At 40.5% G+C, this 16,089-nt stretch overlaps 1 protein-coding gene across 2 annotated transcripts in view; it reads right to left on the reverse strand.

The window, feature by feature from the left end:
• The window catches only part of SCUBE1 (signal peptide, CUB domain and EGF like domain containing 1), a 192,937-nt gene that overhangs the window by 20,424 nt on the left and 156,424 nt on the right, over positions 1-16,089 (reverse strand). For both annotated transcript variants that reach the window (XM_071422622.1, XM_071422621.1), the window contains 5 exons: positions 8,490-8,606; positions 6,386-6,508; positions 2,908-3,027; positions 1,751-1,843; positions 89-205 (listed from right to left, as the gene is read on the reverse strand). In XM_071422622.1, the coding sequence (XP_071278723.1) occupies positions 89-205; positions 1,751-1,843; positions 2,908-3,027; positions 6,386-6,508; positions 8,490-8,606 (570 nt within the window). The remainder of the gene's footprint in view (positions 1-88; positions 206-1,750; positions 1,844-2,907; positions 3,028-6,385; positions 6,509-8,489; positions 8,607-16,089) is intronic.

The following is a 16,089-nucleotide window of genomic DNA, read 5'->3' on the forward strand; positions in this document are numbered from 1 at the left end:
CAGCATGAAAACAAAGCATGCAAATGAACAAGAAAAAAAACAAACAAAAAAATTAAGTCCTGTTTACATACTGGAAGAAACCACCTACCTGAAACAGCCTGCTTCCCAGAATCTTTGGTTTTTTCTTTGCTGCGAGGCCGTAAATGGCATTTTGCATCTTTGATTTTAAAACGAGCTTTCTGCTTGATTGGAGGGGCTGGAGAATCTGTTGATGTAAAGTAAAAAAGCTACCATTGCAACAGAAATGAAACGAGATCTGGATCTTATTTTTAAAAACAGTCTCAAAAGCTTTCTTGTGACTTAGAAAAGAGTCAGCCCAAGAATTACACAGCTTGTGCAAGGGGGTCCATTTCCACAAGTTCGATTTTTAAGAGAGTACCTACCCTTGGGCCCAACCAGGTCAATGAATGTGCTAGCACCATGCTTGCTCTGCACATCTCAGATTTTGGGTGAATTTATCTTTTACTATGAGAAAGATTAATTCCTACCTTTATTTTTTTTCTGGGCTCTCTGTCTGTGAATTCCCATGTTACTTGTAGCTCTGCTCCTGCTAGTGCCAGTAAGGTTAATTTAGTGGAGCTATGTTGCTGGCAACTGAAAACCATCCAAAGGAGCTGCCTCTATTGCAGTCTGTGGCTTGCAAGCTTTATCCCTCAGTTTTAAACCCAAGGCAGCTTTCACAGTCTTGTTTTAAAGGCTGTTATGCAGTCATGCAATGAGTAGAAAATGGAGCTGCTGGTTGATTTCCTCACAAAGTCCCTGGAGTAAAAGACTGGCCTGGATGTCACCTGCCAGCAGCTTTGGGATGCCTGCTGGCCCTGCAGAAGGTGGAGGGTGGTCCCAGGTGATGCCACAGTGTGGGTCCCTCTTTCCTTGGTAGGGCTTTGCTGAGGCAGGACTTTAGAGGTGGCCTGATCCTGTGCCACAAGCAGGCACATCTGCTGCCAGGCTGTGTCACTCCACAGCACTGTACCTCCCAGCACATCCCAGATATATAAGAAATACATGGAGAACTGGAAAATGGGAGAGAAGTACAGCAGGTATGTGTAAGGTGAGCTGACTCTTCCTACTGGTGGATGTTGTTTCAGCTGTTTCTAATTTTGCCAGGCTTCAAGTTTTTGGGGAACATTGGCTACCTTTGATGCCTCAAGACTTTTGCTTTTTATAAATTTTCAATATATTTGTAGCTTTGTAGACCATTCATACATGGTTATATAACTCCTGGTATTTTTCTTACCTTTTCTCTTAGATTTTAGAATAATAAGCTAACCCTACTAATACATATTTGGAATTCTGTTTAGCCTTATTCTTAAGAAGAGAATTCCTGACAAGGACATCTTATTTTCTACCAGAACTTAAGAGACAAGAGAAGAGAGCAAAGAAGCCCCAAGGGGACTGACCCATGGGTGGATTACTGGGGTAACTGATTTCCTATTGGATGTCCCAGCCAGATATCCTAATTAATTAACCTTACAGAATTACAGAAATCCTGTACCACATGTGCACGGAGCCATATTTTGTGCACCTGAAAGCTTTCATAGAAGAATTACTTTTTTACCTTCCCACTTTTTTGCAATAATTACTTTTTTATCTTACACCGCTTCAACCCTGTGGCAAGGCTTTTCCTTCTGTTATTAGGCAAGACCTTAACCCTTGCCTTACCTAGGAATGAGCCTGATGTCCTGCAATCCCCGAGGTCCATGCCCTCCCTCTGGGGCCCAGGAGAGGGGAGCAAGCAGGGCAGACCCACCTGAGCAGCTGGGCAGGGTGGAGTTGCGCCTGGGCTGTGCCTTGCCGTGCTGCACGGGGACGCCGCAGCTCAGCGTGTAGCTGTTCTCTGAGTCTGGGGGACAGAACACAGTCAGCACATGGGCAACAGCCTCACCAAACTCTGGGCTTCAGCTTCTCAGAGCTGCTAAACAATGAGATATTTTAAGTGCTGAGCTTGGATTTTAAGTGGCTGAAATACTTTGCTAAAAACCTTCGACACTTCACAGTGTTGATGGCAAGGTTTGTTTCTTCCAGCACTGGAATGATACATTTCATAAGTGATTTGGCACAAGGTTAGGTGTGCACAAGTAAAAAATATTTTGTGTTTGTCCATGGCAAAGTCCTTCTGCTTCCCTGTAATTTAGAAAATAAACCATGTATTTTCATAATAATTTTAGCTTCAGGCTCCAACAGAACTTATTGGCAAAAACAGAAATGGTGTGCTTAGAACTATAACAGTGTTTACATATTACAGAGATAAAACTCTGTCTTGGTGCTTACAATTAGAGAAATGCACAGTTCCACTAATATCTCCTAAACTGGTAATAAAATGTGAATAAAATGTTAGCTGGATTGCATATAATGCCAAGACTAAACATGAAAAGTAGACACCCAAAAATATTCCTGTGCCAGAAGATCTATGAAAAAGGAGTAGCAATCCCCTCCTTCTTCCCTGAAAAAATGTGAAGATGAAAACTACCACTAGCAAATGGTAAAAAATAAAAAGAGGGAGGGGAATGAAATGCCCTATTTTTTATAAATAATACTCAGCTGGACTGAGAGATGCACCCATGTTAACCAGGATGGTGCAGAAAGAAATTGTTATCTATTGAATTGCTGTGGCAAAAGGGAAGGCAAAAATGAACAGTTGATTTCAGTGAATTCTTGTTATTTTTTAATACAAGCTTTTTGTTAGAATTTTCCCACCCTCTCAACTGACGTCTCAAATTTAACAATGAAGGACCAAACTTCTCATGTGAAGTTGACAATCAGCTCTTCTTGATTTAATTTATAATGAGGTTTTGCTCATTTACTGTTGTCCATAACAAAAAATGAATGCAAGAATCATGAATGCATTAAGAGAGAAAAGTCAACAAGTCACATCCTAGATGAAGAGGACAAATAATTTGCACAAACCTGGAACAAAAAGAGTATTGGATGGGCATGACAGGAAGCAGCTCTCTATGCCTCCTGTCTTACTGCACACTAGCTGAGCCTTGGGAGTTGGTTTGGCATTTGGGAGACATTTCACCATCTCTGAGGAGAAAAAAAAAAAGAAATGTAAAACAATTGGATACTGCCCAACCCAGCACCTTGTGCTCACACTTGGATACAATGGTGAGAAAAGGCAGGAAGTGGCAAAAACCATAATGACAGATACAACTGTTTCTGAAATAAGCATATATCTCATAAGGGAGAGCATTTGGATTGGGATGTTGAGCTCGCGCTTGAAAATGAAACTCCCTTCACATTTTTAGACCTAAACTCTACATCAGCCTTTCTCTCCTATCCTCCATGTTGGGATCTTTGTGCTCTATGAGCACAATTCTGTGTGCTCATCTTGATCTCAGAAGCAATAGGTAACACTAATCACCTGAGAGGTTCTTTCTCTGATTTGGAGGCACAGCTCTCTGATTTAACAGACCAACTACACACTGTGCACAATGGTCTGTTTACTTAGATGACCACTAAAATTATATTTTTAAATTCTGTAACTCCCACTGACTTTTGAACTTTAGCTCCATGCTCTAGCTTCTGGAGCTAGAAAACTTCCCAGCCAGGCAGAGGTGAGGCAGCAGATGCTAGGATGGAGATGGATAGTCCTGCTGGCCCTTTCAGACACTGCTGAAATGCCCCAAACAGTGCTAGAAGGGACCCTGTGCCACACACAGAGATCACAGAGCCATTTCTCATCAGTGCCTACAGCATGAGGCACATTGCAGCTCATGTGAAAGAAAAATCCAGCTTCTCCTTTTGGCTTCACGGCAGGATAAAGACAGAGCACCCTGCAGGTCTCACAAGTGACTCTTCACACTTGGGTAAGGCAGTGCTTGTGTTTCAGCTGAAGACACATGAAGTTTTTGTTAATTGTTGGAGCAGTCTCTGTGTTTCACTCTGAGAAGATGGAATGACACTGATAACCATAACCTCTATTTTATTTTGCCACTCCTTTGGATTGAAGTGTTACTTAAATACATCTTTTCCCTCACAAATGACAAGGCTCATTCTTGGCTGCAGCTGGCACATGCCATCACTTCCAACAGGGAGGAAGAAGCCTCACTACTTCCCTCCTTTCCCCAGAGGGCTCCCCTCTGCACTGTCTGCTGACCAAGTGCAGCTGGGCATCTCTTCAAGCAGCTACTTAAATCTCAGCCAGGTGGCTATAGGGCAGTTCTTGCTTCAGCCCCATAGAAATGCTGTTTCAGGGACATGATTTTTCTCCAACTGTTTCTTGCTACTTCTTCCAAACCTGCTCACCTTACAAGAGAGGTTTGGCTGACATTTGTTCTTCTCACTGCTGACTGTAGTACTGTAAATGTCTTTCTTCCTACCTGTCAGCTTGCCAGCAGACCCCACTGAGGTAGGGGTTGCTTCTGACACCAGAGCTGTAGCAGCTAGACTGGTTTGGGTCTACCAGGGCTTGGCAAAAGCCCAGGAAAGCCAACATGAAACCAAGCAGTTCCAAGCAGTAGCTGGAATGAGTGTTGCCTGATTTGGCTTGAGTGCAGAGGAAGAGTCCCAGCAGCCTCCAGCTGGTTTGTATTCCTGGCCTCACTGGTCATTAAATATAAATATATACAAGTCCCATCAACATGCCTGATGTTCACATCTCAGATATGGGAATAATCATCCTTCACTTATCTCCCTCCTAAGTCTTGTATGCTACTCTGGTGATATCTTAAGGAAACTATTTCCTTGGACTTAGGAGGCAACAAAACACAAAGTGCCACTGCTGAGCAAAAGAGGGTTTTGTTACTGCAAATGTCTCCAAATCACATGGTATTCAGGATCACTAAATAAAAAATTCTTCCCCTTTTTATTGTGCTTTTGTAACAATTGAGAATATAGTTTCCTCTCAAAAACATTGGTAATAACGGCAGGTGATCAGCAGGGAGATGATGCTCATTTTAAGCCTCACTGAAGTCACCAACGACTAGAGTGTGTATCAATAGACAAGGGTGTTCTATTTCCATCTTCAGCTGAGCATTATAAATAAGGAGGAGAAATTTACAAGCAGGAGAATATTTTCAATAAAGCAACATTCTTAGTAGGCTGAGAGGGAATATAGCATAAATAGTCTAACTTCATAGCAGACCTCCAAAAATTTTAGTCCCAGCTTCTAGCTTACAAAATCCTTTCCAGAGGAATAACTGGTATATGGCAAGGGAGACCTAGTGGATAACTAAAAACCACAGTGAGTTATTTCTTGCTGTCACAATGCTTAGTTCTCTACATAGCAGGGAAGGTAATAGCCAGGTAAGCAGGAAAGTGAAACACTTAATTGTGCTTAGGAAGAACATAGAGGCAAAGGCTGGAATTCAGCTTGAGGCTCTCACCCCCCACCCCACCTTTGTTATAAAGTGCTTACTATACTGCTGTACCCATGTAAAAAAATGCCACAATTGCATGATCACATGAGGCCAGTGCAGTACTCTCTGCTCCAGATTAAGCAGTGCTTTCTCTCAGTATGTGCAGAGATTCCCTGAAGGGAGATCCCCCTTTTTCTTGTTCTGTCTTGCTCCCAATTAGGTATTAGGTATCATCCCCAGATGTGCCTATGAGAAGTTATTTGTGTCTAAAAAATGTGGCCATGAAAAACCCCAGGTATACTATTCTCATTAAAAATAAAAAAATCAGAATTAAAATCTCACAGAAAATACTTTAGCTGTAGCCATGATCAAGATTTGCTGTGCTTCACATAAGACTCCAGAAAAATAAGTTATCTCTTTAAAGGATACAGAAATTCAGGTCTGCCACAAAGTGGCACTAGCAGCAAGTACCAAATTTTTCTGGTCTCAGGAATTGTGTTCATTTTGATTAATACTTTTAACACAGCTAGTATAAAGTCAGTACTTTATATGAAGCAGGACTTCTTCAGAGATAACTTGAAAAATTGGGGTGTGGTTCTGTGAATGTCAGTATTATATCCTACCATGTCCTACTTGTAAACAGTTAAATATTTTGAATATACTAAATTAGTGTTAGAGGTAAATAGAGTTATAGCTGACATTACAGAGATGGGAAGAGGGCAAATTAAGGACAAAAGTATAAAATACCTAAGATGATGATGATGACGATAATAATAATAATAATAATAATAATAATAATAATAATAATAATAATAATAATCTTAGATTTCTGTGAATGGATTAATAAACTTTAAAAAAACATTCCACACAAATAAAATCTAACATATTGATCATTCACTAATTGACCTAGAATTGTATCCTAGCCCAGGGAGCTCCAAAGGATCAGGTGTTTCTGAGTTTATAAAATGAATGTGGGGATCTAGATTGTGAAAATGCGGCCTCTCTAAAACAAAACCATGGGCTTTTGCACCCTCCTGGAGAACACATTCACCACAGTCACCTCTGAGTCACACTTCCACACTTACCAACACAGTCCTTTTTATTCCAGTGCAGTTTCTTTCCAGGTGGGCAGACACACTCATAGCTCCCCATGGTATTAAGACACCCAAAGTCACAGCTACCATTGCTGATGCTGCATTCATCAATATCTGAAAACATATTTAAAGTTGTGAAGAGTCTTAACCATGTGTATACACATATACTGTACATTAGGACACGACTTGCATAAGGAAACTATTTCTACTGCATCTTTTACATTGGAGCCCATATAAACATGTATAAAGACAGACAGTGCTAAACAACTGTAGTGCATATTGCATGTATTTGTCCTTAAACTGTACAGCTCCTACTCTCCCAAGGATTTATGCATTTGACACAGTTTACTTGCCAGGACCAGTTACACTGAAATTCCTGGATACAAAACATGCTCAAAAGTGTCTGCAGCATCTGGACAATAATGGACAATACAGAAAAATGGCATAAACCTCTGTGAGATTACATCACTTCAGCAAAACAAGGAGGTAAATTCTCCACAGTGATTCCCAGAGTTTCTTTTAGAAGTTCAAGTGAAGGAGGAAATGATGCTTTTGAAAGAAACTAAGCAGTTAAAGGGTAGAGTTCCACTCCTTGAATAAAAATAAAAGGTAAAGCTTGAAAGAAGGTGAAGAAGTTATGTATGTTAACACTGATATTCCACAGAAAATATTTTGACTTTTGATGCATTAGAAAAGTATTTAGCCAGTATGAAGTGTATCTTTTTTAGTCCATCCATTCAGCATTCATATACTCGTGCCAACAAGGTCAATCTCTCGTCTCCTCTCTTTCCACCACCAGAAAGAACATTTATTTACTTAATGAGCTGAAATGACACCAAATCAACAGGAGACACACAGAATTCCTGATGCTCTGGCTCACTGGCAGACCTCAAAATTAAGCATCAAAACTAAGCAAGGAGTAAAACTAATGACAGGCCTAAGTAGTAAAACTTGGGGCCTGGACAAGTCTGGATTCAGAGTTGTGATTTTGCATCTGCTCATAATGGAAAAAAGCAGGAGGTTTGGATCCAGTTATGTTTTTGCTCAAAGTTCAGCACTGAGTATTTCCAGTGAGAGTTTTGGTCCTTCTTCAGTCTTACTGAAAAGACTGAAACTGAACTGAGACTGAAGGTTATTTAAAGACTGAGGCAGAACCCCAAACTTAGAGGCTTTCCCTAAATTAGTGCATTAAGTAATTAAGGAATTAACAGTGAAACTGAAGATCAGTCTCTCTACACCTCATATAACACAGGTCCCAAAAACTTTCAGACTCTGAATTTGCATTCACAACTGTTTTTAAGTGGGGTCTGTTCCCAAACTGCTTCCTTAGATGGACTCTTATTTCTCTTCCTGTCTGCCCCTACTCTTATCAGGAATTCATGTGATACTTCTCCACAAAAGAGAGACCAGCATACACCTCCTACATCCTTCTTCCAGAAAAGAAGCCATGCAGAGATACCATTAGCAGTGTTGACATTACAAAATCAGGTGAATGCAGCCCTCAGAAGTGAGGGGCCAGCCTTTGTTTCTGCTACATTAGCTGAACCTCTGATTTGGTCACTGTGGTAATGCTGCACTTCAAAAATATCCCTCTCCTACAAAATGAAACATTACAGGACCAATTCTTTCCAGTCATGCCAAAAAGGTTGAAAGCAGGTCCCCAGAAGATGGGAGGAAGATCCACCACAGCCTTCTGTTATGCATTTCAGAGGCAGTTTATGCCACAGACTGCTAAGGACAAATGCCATCAGAGCCAAAATATGCAAACTTTGCAAAACTGACTTCTTTCCCCTATTCTCTTTGTTGCTAATCATATGATGCCTCCCTGCAGTAGTGAGTAACCTCAGTCCTGTGGAAGTTCTGATCAAAAATGGTGGAACATTGGTTTTCATTGGTGTTTTTCTCTTGGGAATGCTTCAGCATATTTGAGATACTGAAATTTTAGTCGCACCCAGCTCATGATATTTTAAGTGTATTTTAACATTATGTCTTTATCATCTTGAGTTATAAAACCTTAATCTAAAAGAATGAGTGTCTCCGTAAACAGTTCCCAAAGCAAACAAACACACATGTAAGCAAAACTCAGTTTCCAAACCTCCACAGTGCGTCAGTCCATACAAGGTGTAGCCTTTGTGGCAGAGACACTCAAAGCTTCCAGGGTAGTTGATACAGGTGTGGTCACAGGTCCGTTCAAAGGAACACTCATCTATATCTGAATGAATAGAAAAAGCATTAAGAAATCAGATTTAATCAGGTTACACTGAATGACTGGATTTTCTCACTAGGTTGCAACGCCTTGTTACTGATAGAATATACTTTACCATCCCATGTAAAATCTGAATAAAATATCATTCTCATTCCCCTAGTGCCTTGTAAAGAAAATACTCACAGGTACATGGAGAAGAACAAGAAGAGATAATTTGGTAAAACCCAATGAAGGTTGTATTATGTACATTCCCCATTAGATGGCAACCTTTAACTTCTGATCATACTGACCCAACAGGGCTGGGCAAGTATGGAGCTTTTGGGGAAGTTAGTGGCAAAATGGAAAAAAGGTTTAGGTTGAATCAAGCAATTCCCTCTTTCACTGCCCAATATGCTGACATCCTGCCCAGCAGGACAGGGAGTTGCTCCCAGACTTCTGCTCTGCCTTACAAGACTGTACAGACTTGCAGAGGGTAAGCAAAATACTGCCGAAGAATAAACCCTCATAAGGAATGAACAGGCTGCACCTAGCACTGAAAATATTAGCCCAAAGCCCACATTCTATCCAACTCAAGAAAATATGACCTCTTCCCCTTAAAAAAAGCCAAGTAGCTCTAATTATCACTGCTCAGTAATGTGAAACCCTGGCTTACACAGCCTCTTCCATCCAGCAGGCTATGAAAAAAGCAACCGAGAGCACATTGCTTCCAGGACAGTACAAAGGCTTTGCTGAGCAGGTGCTGTGGAGGTTGATATGACAGCAGCCCTGACAGAATGGACTTGCTGGAAAAATTTAAGGTACCTTAAATAGCAATCTCTGCAAAATAACACTTTTGAGTTAATTTTATTGTTGTTGTTGTTTTTTTTTTTTTTTTAAATAAATCCTCTTCTGTAATTAATTTTTCTGCTTACAGGTCAGAAAATGGAATAGAATGACATTATTAGAGAGTGGTCATTTCAACAAATCTCATTCCTCCAATGTTCCTGAGTTATAAATGAATGGAATAGCATTCCTATGACAATTTCCACACTTTCTAGAGATAGTTTTTAAGAACAAAACCTGAACAACACCATTACAAATGTAACTTAGACTTTCATATTGTGCATGCTTGGAAAGCTGTTGGTGTTTGAAAACACTTGAAAACTCACCATACTTCAGGGGATTCTAACCCAATTCCTATATTCAAGTATTATTTACAAAGTTTTGACATTCCATGAAGCATTCTAAGTCTCATTCTGTTATTATAAATACAAATGCTTACCTTCCAGAACTATAAAATTAAGATTTCTTGTATGAGTACCCAAACCCAAATCTGTGTGAGAGTTTATGCACAAATTTAGAATTACACATACAGCTATATTTTATATGACCTCCAACTTTAAATGTTTCAAAACATTCCCACAAAAGATAATTCACAATGTAGGAAGCAACTGTTCAGGCAAATTCATAACATAAAATGAAATAAATATGATGAACAGAAATCTGTGCTGTCCAGTTTTATGTGTGCATCACAATCACTTTATCTGATAAAGTTACAAAAAGATGACAACTGAGCTTTTCTCTTTCTTACACCTATTTAATTTTAAATGCATTTTTAATCAATTTTTAAATATCATCATTTGAGTTCTGAAAGTAATTTCTTTTTAAGGTTTCTTTTATAGTCTTGGAAATGTGCAGCTTTTGAATTCACAAAAATGGCAAACTGTTTCAGCTTTCTCTAAATAAATACACAAAGTAAAATCATTTGGGAATGAACACTGCAGCTATAGTTTAAAGGATTTTTAATGTTTAAGATGCCAAATCATACATCATGGTTTCATTCATGTGTAACCTTGTTCACTACATGGAATTGCAGGAGGTTTACAAAAGCAGTTCATTTTCTGGCCTCTGACTTACCTCAGGAGTCTCTTTTTCAGAACCAATTTCGTATTTCTGAACAGCGATCTTAGCCTGCACTAGTTTAGTCCATAGTTTTATGCACTGCTTTCCCATGCAGAACTGTGTGTTGCTACATATAGGGCTTGTTTGTCTTCCATTAAGGAGGATGCATTTCCCTCTTTGCCCGTGGAAGGACAGTCTGCCTGATGACGTGACCACTGCTTGCCAAGTACCAGGCACTCAGGATGGCCAAATGCATTTCTGCTCCATAGCTTTTTCCCCCTTGAAACCCCTCAGCCCCCTCCTGCTGCTGCTCTCAGACACTCAGGCTGCTGAGTTCAGCATCCTGCTGGAACAAGGGAAGCCCCTGCCCAGGCTCCCCTGGCTGAGCCTCAGCCCCGGCAGCTCCCGGCTGAGGCAGGCAGAGAGGGAGCCAGCTTTCTGCACAATCACCAACCCCCTGAGGAATTCAGCACTTGTCATAGAAAAGGCAAAAATATGCACCACATACTCTTCATTACAAGAAACTGGTGGTGTGATACAGGATGCTGAAATCCTCCCCTATTTTTTTTTTTTTAAACTCTGAAATCTGTGCTCTGGATGATGTTATCCCCAGGGTCCCAGGAACTTTGAAGCTGGCCCTCACACATCTGTGGTGCTTCACAATACCTCTCCATGTTTAGCCTGAAAGGATATGCTTATTTCCCACCACCCTCATGACACAGGTGTATCTCACAAGACACCACAGAGCTGGGAATTTGACCTTCACAGCCCTGGGTTTCAAATCCTCCTTTACCACAAGAACAGAGAACAAACATGGGGATCTAAACCCTGTCTCCTTTGTACAAGCAACTCTACAAAATCTGGTAGCCTCATCTATTTAAGAGAAGTCAAAAAATACAAAAGCAGAGATGTGGCAGGTTACAGTCACGCTCCCACCACCATGTACACACTCAAACACACAGACATTTAGGTATTGTGTTGCTCTGAATTTTCCCCCTCCCACATCCCAAAATAAATACTTATAAATTAACTTCCTGGGTCTAAGGTACTCTTAAAATTATTTAAAGTTATTAAAATTTATTTTCTAGACTGTTTGGAGATAAAAAGTCAAAATCTTGTGGTTTTGAAGTACTGCAGTGGAAAACTTCAGCTTAAAGGTGAAGTTTGTATTCTATTTTTGGTTGCATTTGGCATAAATTCACATGCAGTCCAAGCTGTCTCCAAACATTTCAGATTTGCTAACGCACTTATCTGACATCAAACACATTTTTTAAATTTTACTTAGCCAAAATTTCATGGCACATTCACCACTGCAATCAGCATAGGTGACTGTGCCATTTCAGCAGATTAAGAGGTGTCTTCACAGCTGAGCTGTGTGAGGCTTACAGGGCCTAGGGGGCCAAATTCTCTGCTGGTAGCACACAATTAGTCTCCTGCCAATTATTTTAGGAATACTAATGATACATATAAAATCTAAGAAAGGAGCTCCCTACTTCACAGCAGACCCAGTGGAAGTGCTAAGTTCAGGGGTTGGAGCAGGAGACCTCCAAAGGTCTTTTCCAGACTCCACCAGGGATTCATGGGCACACTGCCAGTGCCAGAGTTCTCTTCATGCTGTCCTGCACTGCTGACAGCTCTCCTTCCAGTCCCTGTTTCAAGACATCAAGGCATCATCTCAGGCTGAATAAAGTCCAGTATCTCTTCTAGCAAGCCATGTTCTCACCTCCAAAGAGAATGTTTGAGGAAACACTCCTTAATTTTTCCCTAGAATGGATTCAACTAAAAGAGATTGTTCAATGGTTTAATAAAAGAGCAGGATTTCCCTGGGGTTTTGAGGGAAGCAATTTTTGGCAGTGGTGGCCATGCTCAATAATATTAGTTTGGCTAGGTTCCTATTATTTCAAGTCAGCATTTGGATTTTATTGTTGATTTTTCAATCATATGTAGCTTTTATTTTTTTTTTTTCAGTTCAGGCTTTCCCATGTTAAACGATCCCATAATGATCTTTATTTTTCTTGAATGTAAAGATTTTTAGTGGGTGTCAGATTGTCAGTACTGCAAAGTAAATTCTTCTATCTCCAAAAGGGAGCTACCAGAGATCGAATTTCTTCTAAGTTTCCTCAAACAGATGTGTCTCAAAGGTGACCTGAGGGAGCAGGGAATAAAGCAGCTCATTTTCCATGCTCATTCAAGTCCCTGCCCTTTCCACTAGCGCTGCCACTAGACTCCCAATTACAGTAGCACCAATTGTTCTGTGGTTTGTGTGATGTGGACACTGACTCATTTGTGGACATAGAGTGCAGGGCACCCAGAAGCCATCACACAGCAGCGATTTTTGCTAAGCCTGGACCTGAGCTGGATTCCAACCAGCAGCACTGAAGTGAAAGGCTCCTTTCTGTACTGTTTCCAACCCTCAGACACAGTACCCTGTACTCCTGATTGTCTTCGCTCTAAAATAAATTTCTGAGTAATAAAAAGGAACCAGCGATCAGGAAATCAAAGCATAAAGCAGGACATTTCCAAAAAACCATTAGCATTACAAACAAGCAGCCCAGCACCAGACACACCCAGGTGAGACTGGTAAATCCTGCTGGATTTAGAGGTGTTTTAGAACTGCAGACTGATGCGGGAACTGCTGTGACTCCCTGACAGAATGCACATATGCAAACTCACTTGCACAGAGGTGGGATTTGAGGGTTGTGGTTAGAGAACCGAAGAATTCAATGCCCAGCTTCCCAATTTCACATTAAAAATCTGCTTCAGAAATGAGGATTGTGCCATCTCTGTTTTCCTTAATGTAATTTTGTTAATATTAAGAACAAGTGAAGAAATTGTTTAGAGAAAATTAATGGTCATCTCAACAGCTTTTCTTGAGACATACACTAAGTAGCTAGGTCAAATTATGAAACTGGGAGCCCCCTTCCAAAACACAGGTCATATATCATAACTGCCAAAGAGTTTAGTCTTGAGCCTGGAGTATTTTTCACCTGATCTGAAAATAAAAGCAGTAAGGAGAGATCACTGTTATTTGGTGGTGCTATTTGTGCTACAGAGAACAAGACAGGAATGGCTCAAAGGCAGTCAACAAAAGCTATAACAGGCATGGGGAACAGAGTGCAGACTGTAAAGGTCCTGGACACTGTAAGCAAAAACCCATCTTACATTTGATTTGTCTGCATTTGGTGAGGCAAGACATGAAGTATGCACTAGATAACTGCCTATTTGCAAAATACATAAATTAAATTTAGATATACTATTTAAAATATAAGTAAAACAGAAAAGAAATATTTTTTACTAAGAAATTGAATGTACAATAAAAATAAAAGGATATATCTATCTCTACTCCTTCATCAGTAGAAGTGACTGATGACACCCTGAATGCTGGTAGATCAGTCAAAAATGGTCATTTTTGATATTACAACATTACTTTAAAGTGCTATTACAGCTGTGAGTCCATACAGTCCCAATCCTCCCAGTAAGCTTAGGTATAACTTGATTATGGCAGCAAAGATTTTTTTTCTATCTCATAACTGCTGCCTAGGCTGCTATGGAGAATATCCACCACAAGGAACCTGTGGCTTTCAGATTCAGGTGTTGGTGGGGGTTAAGCCCCAGGCTGGGAGCAGTGGCCCAGGTGTCCCAGTGCAGTGGGCACAGCAAAGCCACTCTCAGGGCACTGGGGTTATCTCCTAACAAGGCCACATTCTCCTCATGCAAAGGCCCACTAGATGTAGCTCTGTTTTGTCCATCTCACACAGCTCTGGTTTATTTTTAACCCCCAAGCCAGATGTGGACTCAGTGTGGAGCACCCCAGGCCATGCACACAAGCCAAACTCAAGTTTAGTCAGAATGTTTTGTATTCACCTTTCTCAGCTTCCAAGTTATCGGCTCCTGTGAGAAACAGAGCCTTTCCTTGTTCTCATTCATTAAGCACACATACATAGAAACTCTAAAGAAGTGTTACATGATGTTTTTAAAATAAACACTAATGCTTTTTTTGTATGTATTTTGGCTGAAAGTTATATTCTGTCTTCTCCTGCCCCCACCTCCACTTTCTGTGGGGAGCTGATACCACCCATGTAATGTTGTTCACCTCACGGCCGAGCCAGCCCGGTTTCCAACAATATTTGACAGACATTAGGGAAACCACATATCTTAATCTGAGTGGTTGCTGGACCACAGGGAGCCATGATTCAAGCTATGTTCCCCAACAAATGCTGGTTTAAATTCAATGCTGGGAAGGCATTGTTTTGCTGCAGCAGCCACGTGATGGGGTTTGCACCACATCTCAGGTATTTTGATCCACAGTGACTTAGCCCTGTTCACAGTTAGTAAAATGCATCCTCCATGTGAGCATGTAGCTCTTTAATACACGGCCAACCCTGACCAAGAGGAATGGCTTACAGCTAACTTCTCCTTAAGTTTCAAAGCCTACAAAAATAAAACCAATGAAAAGGAAGCAGGGAAAGATGTAGTGCTTCTGGAGCAGGCTAACACCAAGGGGGAAAAAAATAGCCATAACCCCAGGCCTTTAAAAGTAATTGAAAACCCACACCCATTTAGACTACCCACGGCATTACTGAGCTGCAATCATCCTGCTGCTGAGACTTAATTGTTAATAACATACCTAATGACCTGCAGAAAAAACAGATCTGGCATTAATTGCTGTACTTTTAATGGGAAGTGCTAAGTGCCCAGGTAGCACAGTCTCATCTTGTAGTTCAGAAATTGGAGTGGGAAACCGTCCATTATGACTAATGTTGACTTGGAGTAAAGCATTTATTTATTTAAGAACTTTATTGCTCACAGTTAAGTATGTGATTAGTGAAGACCAAATGTAACCCACTAATCAGGGGCTGAAAGACTTCTGAAGGAAATTGATTCTGTTCGCAAGGAAATGTGCTTTTTATTAGAGATGATTTGTTAAAATGCAAAGAATTAATAAAACAAATAAATGTATATAAACAGCAAAAGAACCCTTCAGTATATGTTTGAGACAGAGGCAATAAATAATTAGAAACCTGTGACTTATTATGTAAGCATCCCACTGAGGAGGTATTTAAAGGATTTAGCAGTACACAACGAAGTGACTGCTACTCAGCTTCAGGGATAGGCACACAGTGTATAGCTGTACTAAGGACAAATGTTATCATCTGCCTCATTCTACCTCACAGCATCATGATCCTGTCTGTATGTTTTTATTCAGTATATTGAGATCCTGGAAACAGCTTGTTTTCATCTACCTCCCAGCTTATCTGTACTTACAGTAAGCTCAATAACCCCTTATCTCTGCTCCTGGGGCTGTCACTCCTAGGACAGGCCATGTCTTTCTGTGTCTTCATACAGTACCAAATGCAGTATGAACACTCCATACAGCTCTGGTGCAAGTGCAGTTTAGGGAGCCACAGGTTCCTCTGTCGTTTATCATTTTGGTCTGATCATTTTAGATACTCTCGTTTTCCTTTAAGGAATATCTGGGCATCAGTAACTTCTCCTGTTACTGTGTGTTCTCACACTTCTGCTACATGTCTGAAATTGAATAATGTCTTCCAAGACATAATCCAGAAACTGGATGTTTATTTTGATAGAATGAGGACATTTAATGCCA

This window comes from Agelaius tricolor, unplaced genomic scaffold (assembly GCF_023055355.1).
Source record: "Agelaius tricolor isolate 1412-34295 unplaced genomic scaffold, bAgeTri1.0.p SCAF_3, whole genome shotgun sequence".
NCBI lineage: Eukaryota > Metazoa > Chordata > Aves > Passeriformes > Icteridae > Agelaius > Agelaius tricolor.